The sequence below is a fragment of the Ovis aries genome, chromosome 2, assembly GCF_016772045.2.
Source record: "Ovis aries strain OAR_USU_Benz2616 breed Rambouillet chromosome 2, ARS-UI_Ramb_v3.0, whole genome shotgun sequence".
Taxonomy (NCBI): Eukaryota; Metazoa; Chordata; class Mammalia; order Artiodactyla; family Bovidae; genus Ovis; species Ovis aries.
Genome location: NC_056055.1, coordinates 139,576,676 through 139,597,121, shown reverse-complemented (window position 1 = coordinate 139,597,121; position 20,446 = coordinate 139,576,676). Strand labels below are relative to the sequence as shown.

Genomic DNA, 20,446 nt, shown 5'->3' with positions numbered 1-20,446 from the left:
GCCATCATGATAGGCTTCAGGCAGTCTTTCTCATTTTTCTTTTAAATACAGAGATTCTCTCTCTCTTTTTTTTTTTTTTCTCCCTTCCAGACTAATTTGAATGTGTTTGTGTTAGGAAATATAGAAAGTTGTGTCTGCTTCTCTCCAGGAGCAAAAAGGCTTGAAAAACTTACGCTTCCAATACATCTTTATTTTTATATCATCCATTCAGGACGGCAGAGACAGAATACTGTTTTGATTTTCAACAGTGAGGGAAGGGCAGACATGGGGACGTGACACATTTGTATGTTCTTTTGTCTAGCAAGACTTAAGGGGCCAATTTTGTTATAAATTATATAAGGAAACGCTGATTGATAGGGCTTCTGACATAGTGATTTTTAAAAATTCTAGATACTATACGAACCCTTTAGATAGGTAGTTGGTTTTTTTTTTTTAACTCAGAAGAAATGTTGTACAGGAGATCTTACAACCATAATCTGAAGTTAACTAATTACATTTGGCAGTTTTCTTTCAAGTATCCTTTAAAAATCAAATTTCTGGTAACATGTTTATCATCCTTTCAAATATCTTATTTGATGGCACAATAAATAGACTTGTTCTTGTACTTATTTTTTAATGAATACTTTTGCAAATTATGCTGAAATAAAAGTTGACATTCTGGTTCTGACTTTCATTTGTAAGAATTAATTGTGTTTCTGGTTAGCTCTGTTAAAAGTACTAACTAGGAAATCTTAGTTTTTATAAGAGAATATAGCCATTAATTTTTTTCTACAGATTAGGCAACTGAAGATTTGTGAAAACAAAATGTATTGATCTCATTTATATTCCCTTGATGAAGGAACACATGCTGGTCTCCGCTCGCTTTCTGTCCACTAATATGAAATCCTTGTCCCTGCTTCCTTGCTGGTAGGTTTTTAGAAGTTCAGTGAGCAATGCAAATCGCCTGAAGGGTGGAAAATTCCCTTGTCACACAGATGCCCTTATCAGCAGCAACCAGATGGAGCTCTGAGCAGGAACATTATCAATGTTAAATTGCTTTTTCTCCCCCCTGAGTAGAAAGGATTAAAGCATTTCTTTAGAAATGGGTGGCAAATATACAGATTTAGAAATATTAATATTTTTAACAGTTTGCATTTATAAGTAAATACATGAAAATAATGTTTCAAAACATTCTATGTTCAAGATACAGCCAAAACCATCTCAAAATGTTTTGTTTTAAATAAAACTGGGTACTATTCTTTCCTGAATTTACTTGTAAAGAGTAAGCTTGAAATGTTGCCTTTTTTTTTTTTAAGATAAAGGATATTTCACTATTAGTGTCATATACATATCTTGGATATAAACTTCATTTATTCAGTTTTAGTTGTGGAAAGTAAAGGTGTGTTTAAGTTTGTTAATAATGTTGAAGTAAAAATACACACAATCACTCAATTTTCATTTATTATCAAAATTAATTGGCTATTTTACTGTTACTGCTTTTGAGTAAATCTTTAGATTCTGCATCAGTTTGATTTTTGAAATGTCAATCTACTAATTATTGCTATTCTTTAAGCTAATAGTTGCTGAATATATTGTAATTCCAGATCTATATGAACAATACTATTGTTTAGCAGTGTCAATAGTTATATATTTTAATAAAACTATAATTTTAGAAGTCTATAAAAGAAACTGCTGTTAATTATATGTGTTGTTCATATCCACTTTGATGTTAGTGATTTTGTTTCTTAATATTGGCTCCAATGAATGATAACCATTTCTCTGATAGAAAAAATTGGTATGCCCTTGTGTTTTATATGCCAGTAACCACCTAATCAGTGGCTGACAGAGTACAGATTCTTTCATCAGATTCATATGCAGGTTTTTGAAACGTGTTGCAGTTTTTTTCCTTAAGGCATAGTTTTTAGTATTTGCCAACAGCTGGGATTTTGCAACAATTACACTGTGACATGTGCAGTTTTGCAGGTATAAATATGAACATATGAGTAAGGGTAGATAAAATGTTCCCCTTTTTTATTTCTAAGTATCAGGTAAAATACGATTGTTACTGATATTGCATAAACCATAATTTTGCAAATAAAAAAGTTGAAGAACTTTATTTAGGTTAATTCAGACATGCCAATAAAACAAAAGTATTGCTTTAACCTAATGACTGAGATGCATTTTAATGCTTTGCTTACAGAACCAACTTGGAACTTGAATTAATTCATCGAGGAGGGAATTTATGTTCAGGTGGCGCAAGTACAGCTGGTAAAAGGTCCTGTTTAAGTAAGTATTAAGCAGTGCTAACTTAAAAAAAAATCCTAATTATGTCATGAAAGCACATGCAGGCAAAGTGGTCTTTTAGTGTATTTTCAGGTTCTTTTTATGTTTTGTATAATCACTTTTAATAGTGATTCTATGCTTTAAATCATTAATCATGTACTTAGAAGAATCATGAATATTTAGCTCTTTCTATACTGTGATTACTCAGTAAGTAAATGTAATTAGTCAGAATTACATTGGTTCAAAATTAAAAGTATATTCTTCTCAACTATAGATTGTCCTCAAACTTAAATTCCTTTAAAGAGTTTTTATGTTGTGTGGACTTAAGAAAAACTTTTTATAAAGACAATTTGTGTCGCCTATGGATTATAGCTGCTATTATTCAGTAAACAGATTCGTACTGTATTTTGATGTATACAAATAGATTAAAATGGTAGATGTTTGCTCTTATTTATGAATATGTTAAAACACTAGTAATTATTTAAAATCAATATTTTTAAAAAATTTGTATATTATTTTAGAAAGATATATATGTAATTTTAGAATTATTTCAAAGCGAAGGACTGATCAAAAATACCTTGCAATTTCTAATAAAAAGATAATAACTTGTGTGAAACTTAAACCAAGTTAATTTTGAAATTCTTACTAGTTGTATTAGATTTTTTTATCACTTTGTACTTAGAAATTTAAGGTTTTGAAAATTATTGTTTACTAAGTATTTAATCTTTATTAACCCCTTGATGTAGGCACTTAAACACTACTTACACCTAGTGATTTAATATGTTTTATAGGGGAAGCTGTTAATAAATCGGAGTACTAGCTTCTAGTCTGTTTCAATTGGTAGAAACGATAATTTCACTTTTATTCTTTCTTGTTAATTTGTTGTTTAGTATTGGTTGATGTAATAGTTCAGAAACTTATATTAGAAAGTGTTTAGTAAAGGAATTTTAGTTTTATGTTCAAAATCTACTTTTTTTTCCCCGAGGTACTTAAATTTATACAGAGGCTTGTAAATGGTGAATTTATCCAGAATGCTAAAATTAGTAGTAAAAGTCTTAACAGCATCCGCTTCAATTATCACCGTCAATTTTACTTTGAATTATTAAGTTGATAGCTATTTCCAGGCTTTTGTTCTTTTTATTTTCTAATTTAGTGAATATGAAATTTCAATGTGACAGTATAGAAGCAGCCATGATGAAGCTTATCCTAAATATAAGTTAATACTGTTTTTAATTTTCTTCTTTTCCTTATCAATTGTGTTAGCTTCCCTCCCAGCTTTATTAAGATATGACTGACAAATAAAACAATTTATGTATTTAAGTTGTACAACATGATGGTTTTGATTTTAGTTTTCATCTGACTTATTATTGTGCAGTTACTTACGCGTTACTTATCCTATTTATTTGTAAAAGCAGCTCTGTGAATCATATGTGCAGAAAGTTATATGTTCTATAAAATCCCACTATATTGCAAGTATATAAACTTAATGTATTTATTATTTACTCAAGCCTAACTCAAACCTAATTTAACACAAGAACGTATTGATGGTGTTTCATAGGTTCCTATGAAATATTAAATCAAATATCTCATTTTTTCATCTTCCCAGTAGTTCTCTAAGGGTATTAGTAAATAAAAATTCTCTTTTCTCTGGAGTCTGCTCACAAGTCGATATTTTCCTTTTCCCATTCATTAGTTTCTATCCCATTCATTAGTTTCCCTCTTAAATATATTATTTTAAAAAGTCTTGTCTTTTTTTCATAATATTTTGGTGAAAGAGAAAATGCTTCACTAATTAAGCAAATGATAAGGAAAGTTACACTTTTGGAATAATGTTCCATCACAAATTCCTGATGAAATTGAAGTTTAGTAAAAAAAATATTTAATAAATTTTATGTGGAATGGTTTGTGTAATGCCTGATATATAATTGGGCTTCCCTGGTGACTCAGATGGTAAAGAATCTTGCCTGCAATGTGGGAGACCTGGGTTCAATTCATGGGTCAGGACAATCCCCTGGAGAAGGGAATGGCTACCCACTCCAGGATTCTTGCTGGAGAAACCCATGGACAGAGGAGCCTGGCAGATTACAGTCCATGGGGTTGCAAAGAGTTGGACATGAATAAACAACTAACACACTGAGAGATAATTATGAATGGAGACACACACACACACACACACACAGTGGGGGTAGGTGGAGAAGAAGATTGTTCTATTAATAACAATGAAAGCAGAAAATATTATCAGCCAAATTTATACTGAAAAATCAAATAGTCTTGGAATAATGCTTTCAGCACTTCCATATTCAAATAAGTTTTTTTAGTACTGAGCAAAAATGACCAGTACCCAATCAGAGTAAAGGTTCCTAAATATGTATCTGGGAAATTTTCTGCAGTAAAAAATGAGCATTATTAATTCACATAGCAATATACTATGGTATTTTAATAATACTTTACATTTGTAGTTTTAAAGTTTATAAAGTACTTTCACAGAAATTATTGTCTTTAGAATGATCATGTGAAATAGATGTTATCTCTTTTTCATAGAAAAGGAAACTGAACTTCAGAGTGATTGCATTGCCAAGTCATACAGCGGAAAATGTCAAAGCTTGCAGTTGAACTCAGCTCTCTGACATTAAATTCAATTATGTAAGACTTACCTCTTACCCTTAAGTGTCCCAAAGGATGCAGTACCCTTACAAACATCCATCCATGCGCTTAGTCACTGCACACTGTTACTGCACACTGTTGCCTTGGGCTCTTTTCAGGCTCTGCCATGCTATCTGTCCTGTTAACTTGCTTATCTTTGCCAGCCTTTCACTCTGAATCTTATTTTTGTTTTGGACCACTCCTTTAGACATTTTCTCAAATCCTTGTTCCTTCTTTGGATACCAGTTGGTTCTCCTTTATTTTTCACCAGTTTGCTGGCTGGTTCCCTCTTACTTCTTCCCCCTTGATCCATCTGGATCAGCTCGCACATACAGCTCTGCTCCTGATTCTTGGGTCAGAACTCTGGACCTCCTCTTTATCCACTGGAAGCTCAGGCATTAAGGGCCTTGTATTCAGCAGATAAGACTGGTTCTAGATAATGTAAGATATAAAGTGTTAAGTTCTAAAATAGAGTATGGAAAAAGTTCTAGAAAATTTGGAGGTTTGGGATCATATCTAGCTTGTAAAATCAGTGAAGCTTTTGGTGTTTCTGAACAAGATTTTGAAAAATAAGTGAATTTGGAGTTTTTGTTACAAATTAGTATATATACAGATAAGTACCACCAATTTGGTTAGCAACAGATATAGGACAAAGCAGATGTAAAATTGAAGGTATAACTTTCTTATTAAGAGTAATGTTTTATTAAAGTTACTGGGTTAATTTATTCATTCAAGTGATTTGAAAAGAGACATGAGACTCCATAGATTCCAGTGAAGTTCACAGGCTTTCAATGCTTTTTTGCCATGATATTCTTAGTGTATTTCTCAAGTAGAAATTGTTGGAACAGTGACTGTGGTGGGGGGTGGGAGGAAGCAGCATCATTGATAAATTATTAATATTGGATAATTTAAAAAAATTATCTTTGGATAATTTTAAAAAAATTATCTTTAGATAATTTTTGTAGTTCAACATTTTCCATATCTTTGGGTCTTAGCTTTCTGCTTATTACTATAGTTTAAGCTGCAGTTCATATCACAAATGAATTTCATGATTTAATAGAAATAAAAATTAAACTTCAGTCAAGAAAGCTTAAGGCAAACCCTTGCTTTGACATTTTCTTTTCTTTTTTTTTGACCAACAGCACATAAGCTTGTATTAATAGAGCAGAAAACTGAGTTCAACCAAATTTTTTTTTTCGTGCATTTAATCTGACCTTCAGTTCAGTTCAGTTCAGTTCAGTCGCTCAGTCATGTCCAATAGGCCAGAGAAATTATTCTTTATGAGAACTGTCAATAAGCCAGTTCTGTCAAAAATGGCACACTGGAATATCTAATAAAGTTAGGTAAATGAAATTAAGAGGACAAATTAAATATTAGAAATCACAGGAATTGCTCCTTCAAATATCAGGGGCCTCCTTTAATAGTCTTCAGTGTAGCTCACAGGCAATAATCAAAATAGTTCAACCATACTGCACAACTCCCAAAGGAAAAAACTGAGGGAACTCATGGGTAATCTTCACAGCCTCATTGTAAAGTCCAAGATCAAAAGGATGATTATCTTCTCTAAACTGGACATAAGATGCACACATAATGGTTGCCTTGGCCGTTACTCTTCCAACTGCTTCCATGAGTCCAGAGATTTCTTCTTCAAGAGGCTCCATCAATTCAATAGTTCCATTTTTTCCTTCACCATCTGAAAGAATAAACATTTTCCCAGTGGGATGAATCTTCTCCAGCCTCCCTATGAAGCAGACCGGCTGGTCGATGAACTGAGCTAGCATGCTGGCATTGATTCGTGCCTTGGGCAACTCCATCACGTCCACCATGATTGCAACTCAAGGCAGGCCTGACATTTTCATTTGAGGAGCTTTAACTTAATTTTTACATAATATATAATCTTTTTAAGAAATGATGCATACCGTGGGGGACAGCCCCCTATGTTTGTTATTCCTAGAAAGGAATCCAGCTTAGACAGTGTCCATGCAGCTCAAAATAGTTGCTCAAAGATAAATTTTTGGTGAATTCATAGTTAAAGAAAATATTTTGATGTTAATTTCACCCTATAGTAACACTCTACAAGGATATTTTTAAATACTGTCACAAAATTGCTATTCAGTAGTCTCATCTTATTTTTTAACAGTGGTAAAATCTTGATATCTATGGCTTAGTAAGGTCTTTTTCAGATTGAAAAACTGTGAATTCTACAAATAGGTTGAATCACAACTTTTGTTCTATTCTTTTTTGTTACCTTGTAACAAGAAGAAAATTTGGCCACCAGATTATTATAATGGTCAAAATGCATAAATGAATGTAAAAATGTAGAAATTGCCTTCAGACTCCATTCTTCATGAGTAGGCAGATAGTTTAATGGCAACCTCATTTAATCTCATGGATTCTGTTCCTCATAGTATCCAACCAGAGAATTATTGTAAGAACCTAGTTTTACCATAGACTATATATCTCAACACTACTGTTTCTACTACTTCAGTACTACCACTATCAAATTGGGGATGGGGGTGGTTAAGGAGACTGGAAGCAAGATGAAAGTTAATTTTCAGCCTAGTCTTTTTTAAGCACTTCATTTATTCTCTTGGCCTGTTAAAAGGGGGGGTGGTTAGAAGGAGAAAATGGGTTTTATTCCCAAAGATTGATACAACTTCATTACTAAAAACTAAATACATTGTTAATGTGGGGAGGCCTGGGTTAGAGATTTTGAGGTTTAAGATTTTGTGGTTTAAGATTTTGAGCTAAGAGCCTTAGAGTGATTTCACCTATTCTTCAAAGTCTTTCTGCAGGTCCTGTACTTTGTGGCGCAGGTAGCTAGGCCTTTCTGTGTTAATGGTTATTTCAGGAACTAAGTACCACTCATTTCCACTGTCAGGCCGTAGGAGTCCTAAGATCTTGCTTGGATTATGGCAGGGCAGTTCCTCTTCAGCAGTGCAATTAGAACCCTCTCCCCTGTCCTTCAGCTTGAAATGGGATGCTTAAATTAGATGTGGATTCATGGAGTATGTCTTCTTTGGTAAGGAAGAGATTAGGAGTCCTCAGAACTGACCTTTTTCTTTACCCTTCGTAGGACTACCTATGTGTGGAGTCAGAATTGTGCACCTCTTCATATTGTCCTATGCCATGCTGTAAAGGTGAAGGGGGAGGCTGGTCACTTAAACCTGAGGGTAGGAGAAGAAAACTCCATGAAACTAATACTGTGATGCTTGAGGTAACCAGAAACAATGGCATAATGTGCCTGGGAGTTTTGGAGGCATAGTAACTGCAGGAGAAGAACCCAGCATGAAAAGTGGGAAGTACTAAACACAGCCTTTTCTTTTGGTATTTTTGAATTTTCACAAGGGATAATTAAAGCAAAGCTCATATACTTTAACTTGTAAGTATATCCCTTTATTAACTAGGAGCAACATAGATAGAAAATAAAGAGGTGGGGTTGGAAAGAAGCAACATAGAATACAGTGTTGGAAGGAACACTGGATTGGAATTAGAAGATCTGAATTCTAGTCCTATTTGTTATCTGTTGGACTTCAGGAAACTTGCCTGACTTTTTACCTTGTGGTGGAAATGATGATTATGATACTTGTGCTGACCATCTACCATATCTGTCATGATTAAGGACAGATGGTATTAAATACCAAATGTTATTAGCTACGTGAGCTAAAGTATTTTATATATGTGTGTGTGTATAATACATACACTCATATATATAATTTTATTATTATTGATTTTTTTCTCAATCCTTTAAAATTCCTAACGTAACTGATACTTTATTCCCTGTCTGCCTTGCCTGAATTGGTGAGCGGTGGGGTGGGAAAAGCTGAGTAAGCTCCTGTTACTCAGTGGCATGAATTGCCTGTTTCTGAGGAATCAGAGCTACAGATCTTCGTCTTACAGTCATTCCCAGACCTCTCCTGGAAGTTCTCTCCATCTTTCCACGGGTAATTTCTTAGGACTGTGTAAAGGAACCAAGGAAATCTGACTCTTGTATGAGGCATATACCAACACCAGTTATATTCACCCCAGGATAAATGGGTCAGAACCATTTCTTCATTTTGATTATTCAGTTACAGAGAAACTGAGATTCATTTTTTCATGGTAATTTAGAGTTATTTGGCTAGTTGAAATTTTTTTTATTCAGTTCGGTTCAGTCACTCAGTCGAGTCTGACTCTTTGCAACCCCACCAACTGCAGCACGCCAGGCCTCGCTGTCCATCACCAACTCCCAGAGTTCACCCAAACCCATGTCCATTGAGTCGGTGATGCCATCCAACCATCTCATTCTCTGTCATCCCGTTCTCCTCCTGCTCTCAATCTTTCCCAGCATCAGGGTCTTTTCAAATGAGTCAGCTCTTCGCATCAGGTGGCCAAAATATTGGAGTTTCAGCTTCAGCATCAGTCCTTCCAGTGAATATTCAGGACTGATTTCCTTTAGGATGGACTGGTTAGATCTCCTTGTAGTCCAAGGGACTCAAGAGTCTTCTCCAACACCACAGTTCAAAAGCATTAATTCTTCGGTGCTCAGTGTTCTTTATAGTCCAACTCTCACATCCATACATGATCACTGGAAAAACCATAGTCTTGACTAGACGGACCTTTGGTTGACAAAGTAAATGTCTCTGCTTTTCAATATGCTGTCTAGGTTGGCCATAACTTCCCTTCCAAGGAGTAAGCGTCTTTTAATTTCATGGCTGCAATCACCATCTGCAGTGATTTTGGAGCCCCCCAAAATAAAGTCACTGTTTCCACTGTTTCCCCATCTATTTCCAATTAAGTGATGGGACTGGATGCCATGATCTTCGTTTTTCTGAATGTTGAGCTTGAAGCCAGTTTTTTCACTCTCCTCTTTCACTTTCATCAAGAGGCTCTTTAGTTCTTCTTCACATTATGCCATAAGGGTGGTGTCACCTGCATATCTGAGGTTATTGACATTTCTCCCAGCAATCTTGATTCCAGCCTGTTCTTCCTCCAGCCCAGCATTTCTCATGATGTATTCTGCATAGAAGTTAAATAAGCAGGGTGACAATATACAGCTTTGATGTACTCCTTTTCCTATTTGGAACCAGTCTGTTGTTCTATGTCCAGTTCTAACTGTTGCTTCCTGACTTCATATAGGTTTCTCAAGAGGCAGGTCAGGTGGTCTGGTATTCCCATCTCTTTAAGAATTTTCCACGGTTTATTGTGATCCACACAGTCAAAGGCCTTCTCACTACTGCACTTGACTAGTCTTTTGCAGACATGCCCCCCCTTCTAGGTATTAAATACATTGTTCTTGTCTTGATTTTAATTTTAAAAATTTGGAAGTCAACACTTATCATTGAGACAAGAGCTGGGACTTTATTTTGGGGGGCTCCAAAATCACTGCAGATGGTGACTGCAGCCATGAAATTAAAAGATGCTTGTTCCTTGGAAGAAAATTTATGTCCAACCTAGACAGCATATTAAAAAGCAGAGACATTACTTTGCCAACAAAGGTCCGTCTAGTCAAAGCTACAGTTTTTCCAGTAGTTTTCTTACCTTTTGTTCCAGCTGAGAGTTCTTATAATTAAGTCTTTGGTTTTTTCCAAGGACAAACTAGTCTTTCACTGGTGTTTCCTGTTTTAGCTATGATATGTTTCTCTTGTGATTAAATACATTTCAATATCTTAGACTTGTCCCAGTTGTATGGATGTGAGAGGTGGGACTATAAGGAACGCTGAGTGCTGAAGAATTGATCCTTTTGAAATGTTGTGTTGGAGAAGACTCTTGAGAGTCCCTTGGACTGCAAGGAGATCCAGCCAGTTAATCCTAAAGGAAATCAGTCCTGAATATTCACTGGAAGGACTGATGCTGAAGCTGAAACTCCATTACTTTGGCCACCTGATGCGAAGAGCTGACTCATTTGAAAAGACCCTGATGCTTGCAAAGATTGAAGGTGGGAGGAGAAGGGGACTACAGAGGATGAGATGGTTGGATGGCACCACCGACTCAATGGACATGAGTTTGAGTAAACTCCGTGAGTTGGTGATGGACTGGGTGGCCTGGCATGCTGCAATCCATGGGGTTGCAAAGAATTGGACACGACTGAGCGACTGAACTGAACTGTCTTCATGACTAATGTGAGTTATACTAAGAAATAATCTGCCAGTTTAGAATTCTCAGGTGTTTAGAAATAACTGACAAACACAGAATTTCCAAGCTGGTGCTGAGCTCTTTGTGTTCAGTTTCCTTAACTGGATACTTCTCAAGTCATAAAAATTGTTTATGGTGTCTTGTGTATATGTGTGGTATTCTTTAGCCATACATGTGAAGGTCTAATTTTACAGCAAAGTTGGAGTTATATTTTTAATTTGTAGATTTTTTGGTATTATAATTTTTAAAGATAGAACAGATTGCTAAATCTTACCTTTTGTTCCAGCTGAGAGTTCTTATAATTAGTCTTTGGTTTTTTCCAAGGACAAACTAGTCTTTCAGTGGTGTTTCCTGTTTTAGTAATGATATGTTTCTCTTGTGATTAAATACATTTCAATACCTTAGACTTGTCCCAGTTGTAAAGAGTTTGATTAGGTGTTGCAGAAAATAGAGTTCATTTTCCCAGGTGAGTTGTCACAGCAACCAGCATTGGGAAGGAACTAGTGGGAGCAAGTAAGTCAACCACTGCTTTAGTAGTCAGAGTTGAGAGGTCACTTCTTTGAGGAAGTGAAATTAGGGCTGGTGAATTGGCCTCCTGTTGGTTAGTAAGTCAGTGTGTCATTACAGCAGAAAAGGAAGAGCATAAGTCCATCATGAATATTATGCTTATATTGTGTGATTTTTAAAAACAAAGATTATTGACAAATTTGTGAAATATTCAGTGTACTTAAAAAATCCTGTTAAATGTCAAACACTGTGCTAGCCTGGGAAGTACAAAGAGGAAAAGAAGTAGTTATCTTTTTTAGGGAAATTTCACTGTCTAGTAGGAGAGGAAAATGTGAAAAAATAATTACAAGGCTGTATTAGAAGTGCTAAAATAGAGGTAATTCAAGTGTAGAGAATGCTTAAAGCAAGGGACGATCACATCTGTCTCAGGTGTGTATTCGGGAAGACTCTGCAGAGGAGCGCTTGAACCGCCTCTGGAAGGATGAAGCAGGTTTGCTTGGAGAACAGGAGATGCCATTCTCGGCTGAGAGGACACCTTGCGAAGACACGCGGGGGAATACTTGCTAAAGGAAGGGAGGAAAGAAGTTTAAGTAATAAACCTGAAAAAGAATTAGGGCTTATCTCTCTTTCAGTGACGTTTAAGGGCTTTCTATGACTCTTCGTTCAGTGGTTCACCAGCCAATTATGAGACAATACGAATAGATTTATTGCTTATAGGAATTGGAAGTGGTTGAAACAAAAGACTTAAAGCTAAATGACTTCGTTATCTACTTGAGAAATGATACAGGGGGTAGAGTGGAGTAAAAGAGGATGGGTCATAGGAGGCAGAACCAATAGGATTAATTGGTTTAGTAATTAAACCAATAGGCCAAGTTTTTCCTTGGATGTTTGCATGGGCAGTGATGTCATTCACTCAAATGGAATTGTAAGAGGAAATGAATATCAGAGCCAGGCTGGGCTATATAATCAGTTTAGTTTTGCATATATAGATTTTTGTGGTGCCTGTCAAACATTAGAAGTGCTACAGAAATCTGTGAATTGTAAACTTGCAGGTAGAAGTGGAAGTTGAGCTTAAATGAAGTAGTGTATGGAGAATGAGAGGGAAAGAAGGCTAAGAAGAGATCCTTTTCCTTTCTTATGGAGAATGCCACCTTTTAGGGCTCAGCAGAGAAAGAACACTTATAGGTGACTGAGAAGAAGCTGGGCAAGCACCAAAGAAGCATAGTACCAAAAGTTCAGGGGAGGAGAGAGATGAAGGTTAAAAATATATGTTAATATTTGTGTAGAGTGGTATTTTTATGTGGGGATCTAATGTTTCTTATGTAGTTGTAATCTCTAATTTTGGCTGTATTATCTCAAGTTTATAAATATTAAATTTATTATTTGGAATTTATCCATAGAAACCATATGTGTATGTACATGTATTTAAGCACACTATCTGCACACTACAGATATGTGTTCCTACTATAATTACTCATCACATAAAACAGCCCAGAGAGTTGGACTTATCCTCAGTTTACAGATAATAAAACTAGGATAATTTGCCCAAGGACACATGGCCAGTACAGAGCTTGAATTCAAATCTAGGACTTCCTTAGTCCTATTGGACGGTGTTGCCTGTTTATTGAAATCACAGTTAACTTCAGTTCAGTCGCTCAGTCATGTCCGACTCTTTGCGACCCCGTGAATTGCAGCATACCAGGCCTCCCTGTCCATCACCAGCTCCCGGAGTTCACCCAAACTCATGTGCATCGAGTTGGTGATGCCATCCAGCCATCTCATCCTTTGTCATCCCCTTCTCCTCCTGCCCTCAATCCTTCCCAGCATCAGGGTCTTTTCCAATGAGTCAGCTATTTGCATGAGGTGGCCATAGTATTGGAGTTCAGCCTCAGCATCAGTCCTTCCAGTGAACACCCAGGACTGGTCTCCTTTAGGATGGACAGGTTGGATCTCCTTGCAGTCCAAGGGACTCGCAAGAGTCTTCTCCAGCACCACAGTTCAAAAGCATCAATTCTTCGGTGCTCAGCTTTCTTCATAGTCCAACTCTCACATCCATACATGACCACTGGAAAAACCATAGCCTTGACTAGGCTGGAAGAAGCAGAAGCTGTAATCAAGATTGTTGGGAGAAATAACAATAACCTCAGATATGCAGATGATACCACCCTTATGGCAGAAAGTGAAGAGGAACTAAAAAGCCTCTTGATGAAAGTAAAAGAGGAGAGTGAAAATGTTGGCTTAAAGCTCAACATTCAGAAAATGAAGATCATAGCATCCAGTCCCATCACTTCGTGGGAAATAGATGGGGAAACAGTGGAAACAGTGTCAGACTTTATTTTGGGGGGCTCCAAAATCACTTCAGATGGTGATTACAGCCATGAAATTAAAAGACGCTTACTCCTTGGTTATGACCAACCTAGATAGCATATTAAAAGCAGAGACATTACTTTGCCAACAAAGTAATCATTAAAACCTCAAGGAGAACTGAAGTGGTAGAAAAAACTAAGAAATAGGAAATCTTGAAGTCGGATTCCCTGGTAGCTCATATGATAAAGAATCTGCCGAGAATGTGGGAAACCCAGGTTTGATCCCTGTGTTGGGAAGATCCCCTGAAGAAGGGAATGGGAACCCACTCCAGTGGGGAATCCCACTGGACAGAGGAGCCTATCAGGCTACAAGTCCCATGAAGAGAGGAGCCTGGCGGGCTATTCCATGCGGTGGCAAAGACGTGTGGCAGAGTCACACGACTGAGTGACTGCCGCTGTCATCAGGAATCTTGAATTCTGTTCTCAACTTTGCTAATAAATATTTAGGGTGACATGGCAAGGTACTTCCTTTCTCTGGGCCTACTTCCTTATCTGTAGAATAAGGGAATATAAGAAAATGAAAAGTTTTCTTCTAACATTTGTGTTTTTTAATTATGGTAAAGTCTAGGAAATTAGACATTTGCAACATTACTTTTATGCTGGCCATGGTTTCAGTGTAAAACAGGTTAGTAAAATTGCCATGTCTATGTTTTTGATTAAATCAAGGCTTCAAGTTAATTGATTTTTGTCTTGAAAAGAGATAGTAAAAAGAGACCTTTTATTCACTTAAAAGCTTATTTAAGAATGCAAAACTCCCCACTTGGCAGCTAGAGGATTTTTTTAAAAAACACTTCTTGGTTTTAGACGCTTAAAAAAAATGATGAATTATATATATACTTCATAAAAATCTTATATAAAATTGAGTTGAAATAAACTGAGAATAAGCAGTATATCTTTATCATATTATTTCACTGCTGAAAATGTCTCTTGTTCTTATTGTTACTGATGGAACCAGGTTACTAGAAAAACTGAAAATTCGGGAAACTTGTCTCAGAACAGGGAATAACTGTATTATCTACCTTACAGTTTTTGTGAAAATAAATTGGGACAAATCTATGTAGGTGATTTAAATAGTGCTTGGCACCAATAAATACTCAGCTAGTCTTAATCATAATAGGATGAAGACATTTCAAGAGAAGATTTAGCCTATGCGTTGACCTATAGGCGGGAGATGAATAAGAGTAAGGTGTTTAAGCTCTTCTGTTTGTCACACAGAGATTAGATTGAAACAGTTGTAGGTACAGTGTTAGGTTCAGCTCCTCCCCCACCCCCCGTTTTACTACAGTGCCCCACAGGGGGGAACGTTTATTTTGTTCATCTTATAGCTCTCATGTCTTATAGATGATTTCTTCAAACTACTACCACCACTAATATTACTAATACTTACATGGATGGATCTCAAGTTATTCTAAAGTATAGCTAATTTCTAAGTCACTTGCTCAGAGATACAAAATGTTGTTTAGTTTTGAGTATTTTAATTCAGAGAGTAAGTGACAACAGTATATTTATGTCATTTGGCTTTTTTGTTTCTGGCTTTAGGAATTAATTCTAATCATATGTCAAAAAGTATTATCTGACTTTCTAGAAAGGGACTGTTGATTTATTTTAATTCAAATATTTCGAGTATTTAAGAGAGTAATTTAGTCCAGTCCTTGTCATTTATACCAGGAAAAGGACATGTGATATGAAAGCAAAATTTTAATTTTTTTTCCCAAATAATTTAAAAATTTTAAACAATTCTTTTTCTAAATGTTGTAGCAGAATTTTGTCCAAAGTTGAGACTGGTAGATTATTGTCATGGTATCTGTCATAGATTACTGTCAGATAGAAGAAATGAAAATAGCAGTATAGTTTTTCTAAATGATATTCTCATTTCCATTATTTTTTTCTTCGTGTTGAGTCTAAAGATGAAATCACAATTAAATCTAAAGAATATTTAGGAGAAAAGACTTTAGGTAAAGGAAGAGCTTAACCTAACAGTGGTTTATATGGGTGCTATTCTCCATATTACTCAGAGAAGGGTATTGAAGATAATGGTGAATTTTGGTTAGGAGGTCACAACAGTGGAAACTGCAGGTTACCAAGATCAAGGCATAAAGCCAAGGAAAGATAGATCTCTGACAGAAGATGAGGAAAACAAACCACTTCTGTATTAAGATTGAGCATAAAAGAACAGTCCAAGTGCTGAATTTATCTGGATATGTATCTCAGTGAAAGCTGTGTCCGGCTCTTTGTGACCATATAGACTATACAGTCCATGGAGTTCTCCAGGCCAGAATACTGGAATGTGTAGCCTTTCCTTTCTCCAGGGGATTTTCCCAACCCAGGGATCGAACCCAAGTCCCTTGCATTGCAGGAGGATTCTTTACCAGCTGAGCCACAAGGGAAGCCCAAGAATACTAGAGTGGGTAGCCTATCCCTTCTCCAGGGGATCTTCCTAACCCAGAAGTCGAACCAGGGTCTCCTGCATTGCAGGTGGATTTTATACCAACTGAACAATCAGGGGACTCCTCAGAGTTTACCTTAAAAGAGAGCATGAAGTTGTTGGTACTTATACTTGGTGAATTATAAGGAAAGGAAACATTTCTTTAAAAATTACTAGAAATTTTGCCTGAATATTGTTCTGGACAAATTGTGTGAACTTTCTAATTACTTTTCCTTCAATTTATTTAGATCAGCTGTTCCATGTATTAGCCTTGCATATGCGACTTTACAGCATTGATTCTGAGTATAATCCTTGGAGAAAGCTCACACAGTTACTAGAAGAGATGAGTTCGCAGTAAGTATTATTGAAAGATTAAATTCAGTCAAAACTTTTTTGAAAATGATTAAGTATAAAAATAAGATTAAAATTCTTTTTAATATGTGAATTTTCCTTATAAAAATTGAAAACAGTTTATTATACTTTTATACCATTTATATACTATTTATTATTATTACTATTTATACTATTATACTTTCTGTTAAATTTGCATAAAAATTCCTACTAAGTGAGAAAATCTTTTAAAGAATTTAATTGGTTTTTATATAGATAAAACATTCAGAGGCACACGAGGGCTGGTTGTTCTCTTCATGTCATAATTGATCAAAGGGTTCAAGTAACCTTAGACTTATTCCTTCATTGTAAAGTTCCCCACAGCTTTTCGCCTGATGATGTTTGAAACCTGTGATCAGTCTTGCCTTCATTAGGTGCTGCAGAATAGTGGTTTAAAAAAAAACAAACACAAAAACCTGCTTTATGATTTATTAGCTAGAAACACACTAGTTTTAGAATCTGCTTTTTAAAAATAACGCATGACAAACCAAATTCCCACTTCATTAAAATTTTTGAAATGATATGCCTAATTTATTTTACTCCTAATTTACAGAAATACAGAATCTGTACTTTATGTTACCACTTGTGTAACCAGTGGTAAACCATTTCTGAGGGAATTTGAATAATAGGTGAGGAAGTGGTGACCCCTAAATTTTTTTCTTCTCAAGAACTTTGGGCTTGTAAAGAAGAGATACCAGGGAGACTTAAGAGACAATAATAGGATTCATAGCATTAATGGAAGTTTTATCTTTGGAGAGAAAGACAAGTATTAAAGAGATATTTGTAGAGAATGGAGATATTCAAAGAGCTGTCTTCCTTTGGCAGTTCCATAAGCATCATAGAAGCAGGGGTGGTTTACTCACATGTATCCAATGCCTGGCCCACAATTAAGTAATAGCTGTTTTGTTGAATGATGAAGCCTTATAAAAGATTTCGGTTTTTATTTATCCCAAATCTAGTCTGACATGTAGCTTCAGAATTTAGCTGATTCTGAATGCTTAAAATTTACTTTTGTTCTCTGACATGAAAAATTAAACCTGTGATCAAAATATTTAAGTTTCTAAAGGAGTTTTAATTCTTTTAGAATGAAAAGAGCTACTCTATAATATATTCTGTGTGTTTTATGGTACTATACATACCTTCAGTTCAGTTCAGTTCAGTCGCTCAGTCATGTCCGACTCTTTGTGACCCCATGAATCGCAGCATGCCAGGCCTCCCTGTCCATCACCAACTCCCAGAGTTCACTCAGACTCACGTCCATCGAGTCTGTGATGCCACCCAGCCATCTCATCCTCTGTCGTCCCCTTTTCCTCCTGCCCCCAATCCCTCCCAGCATCAGAGTCTTTTCTAATGAGTCAACTCTTCGCATGAGGTGGCCAAAGTACTGGAGTTTCAGCTTCAGCATCAGTCCCTCCAAAGAAATCCCAGGGCCGATCTCCTTCAGAATGGACTGGTTGGATCTCCTTGCAGTCCAAGGGATTCTCAAGAGTCTTCTCCAACACTTCGGTTTATTGTTTTGTCTTTAATAGTATATTTTAAGTTCTGCTTTGGTTATTATATCTTTTTTAAACTTTGAAAATGTTAAAAGATTTTCTTTGAATTTTATATTAGTCCTAAAGTTGAAACAACTTTTAACAAGAGATATTAACCATGCCTTTTCAATGTAACTTGTTTGTGAATAGATTTTTTTTGTAACGCAAATATTTATTCTTTAATATGAAGTTGGTGATAGCAAGTATCCTAAGTGCCACCCCATTTGTAGTGAAGCTAATTCTCTTCAATTCCATTTAATACTTTGTTTGATTTCTGTAATCTGAGAGATCAGAAAAATTCACAGTCAAGTTAATGTGTCCCAATTGTTTAAGTTAGTAAGACCTAATAAAGTTTCTAGGTAATTTTTTTCTATTAGGCAGAATCAAAGAAATATGTGAGCCTAGAATATTATATTTTTAGGCAAAAATGTGGTCCTAACTTTTTCTTTTGAGATTTCTTAGTTGCTTACGAAAGTTTGGTTTGTGTTCCATACACATATATGTGAAATATAAAGTGAGTTAGAAAATACAATACTGTCTAAAGTGATTATGCATTTTTCTTTTAGACTGGGAAGTGAGGAACAACAGCCTGAGGTTCCAATTCTTTATCATGATGTTACATCCCTTTTGCTCATCCAGATCTTAATGATGCCTCAACCCTTACACAAAGGTATGTCTTTACAATTTACATTCTTAGATTATATTGTATATATGAGTATTCTAAAAATTACGGGCATAAATATAACATTCAGTCTGATGGAAATGTTCTGAGATAAATAGCATTGAATCATGTATTTCTAAAGATGAGAGTGAAATAAAGAATTTTTTTCCCTTGTGGGTCTTTTTTTAGCTCTTTAGTCAATATTTAGGTAAAGATATGGGGGAGTCACTGAAAATCTTTAAGAAATTAAAATCATGTGAACTCAATCGCCAGTCTATGTCTGACGCAGGATGCAGCATGCTTGGGGCTGGTGCATGGGGATGACCCAGAAAGATGTTATGGGGAGGGAGGTGGGAGGGGGTTTCATGTTTGGGAATGCATGTAAGAATTAAAGATTTTAAAATTTAAAAAATAAAAAACTAAAAAAAAAAAATGATAGTACAAAAATGTGAAAAATAGAGCAAACTGTCAGCTTTCATGTCTTTACCTATTTACATGCATAGATATTTTGATACACGAGTATCATAGAGTTATTAAACATGTGATGACCGATTATTTTTAATTAGTGTTAATATACTATTAATTTTTACTAGTATGATATTGATAGCATTCATAATTATTGCTCCCTAGTTGCATGAGTTCTAGAGTTTTTAATATATTTCAGATATTAAACCTTTCTGGATATATTATTTGCAAATATCTTCTTTCATTCAGTAGGCTACCATTTTGTTTTATTGGTAATTTCCTTGCTGTGCAAAAGCTTTTTAGTTTGATGGAGTCCTATTTATTTTTGCTTTTGTTTCCCTTGCCCAAAAAGACATATCCAAAAAAAAATCGCCAAGAGTGATATCAAAGAGTGTACTTGCCTTCATTTTCTTCTAGAAGTTTTATGGTTTCAGGTCTTACATTTAAATCTTTAATCCATTTTCAAGTTTATTTTTGTATATGGTCTGAGAAGGTGGTCCACTTTAATACTTTGGCATGTAGCTGTTCAGTTTTCCTAGCACTGTTTGTTAAAAGAAGCTGTTTTTTCCCCAGTCTTATATTCTTGCCTCCTTTGTCATAAGTTAATTGACCATATACATGTGGGTTTATTTCTGGGCAGGAAAACCAGTTTAAATGCTAGATTTGTTTACCAGTTTTCAGAAAAATAAGTAGGTTTTTTTTTCCTTTCTTAGCATCCTCCAAAGGTGATTGCTTTTTTGTTTTTTGTAATTATTATGAACTACTGAATTTTAGCAAATGACAAAAGACATTTAGAGATATCTTTTAGTTCTTGTGTAGAATAATAACTGTTTAAACACTTGTGTTTGGTTTTTAGTTGGCTTGTGTCCTGATGATATGACCCCGGCAATCTTTGGTAGCTTCTTCAAACCAAGGCATTTTAATCTGTGGTTTAGGCGTTCATTGGAAAGAACATACATTTAAATAAAACACTCACCATTAGGTGATGTGCACAATTATTGAAAATATGAAAAAACTCCTTGTAAGTTTAAAATGCTTTTACCCTAGACAAGTAGAGTTGAAAATTAATTTTTATTAAAAT

At 35.4% G+C, this 20,446-nt stretch overlaps 2 protein-coding genes across 2 annotated transcripts in view; one reads left to right on the top strand and one right to left on the bottom strand.

The window, feature by feature from the left end:
* UBR3 (ubiquitin protein ligase E3 component n-recognin 3) overlaps window positions 1-20,446 on the top strand; it is a 199,292-nt gene that overhangs the window by 155,768 nt on the left and 23,078 nt on the right. The window contains exons 30-32 of the mRNA XM_060409777.1: window positions 2,180-2,265; window positions 16,566-16,671; window positions 18,806-18,909. Of these exons, the coding sequence (XP_060265760.1) occupies window positions 2,180-2,265; window positions 16,566-16,671; window positions 18,806-18,909 (296 nt within the window). The remainder of the gene's footprint in view (window positions 1-2,179; window positions 2,266-16,565; window positions 16,672-18,805; window positions 18,910-20,446) is intronic.
* On the bottom strand, window positions 6,302-6,742 carry LOC114113168 (replication protein A 14 kDa subunit-like). Its single transcript, XM_042243745.2, has one exon. It carries the CDS (start codon window positions 6,729-6,731, stop codon window positions 6,366-6,368), a length of 366 nt encoding a protein of 121 aa, XP_042099679.1. The 5' UTR covers window positions 6,732-6,742; the 3' UTR covers window positions 6,302-6,365.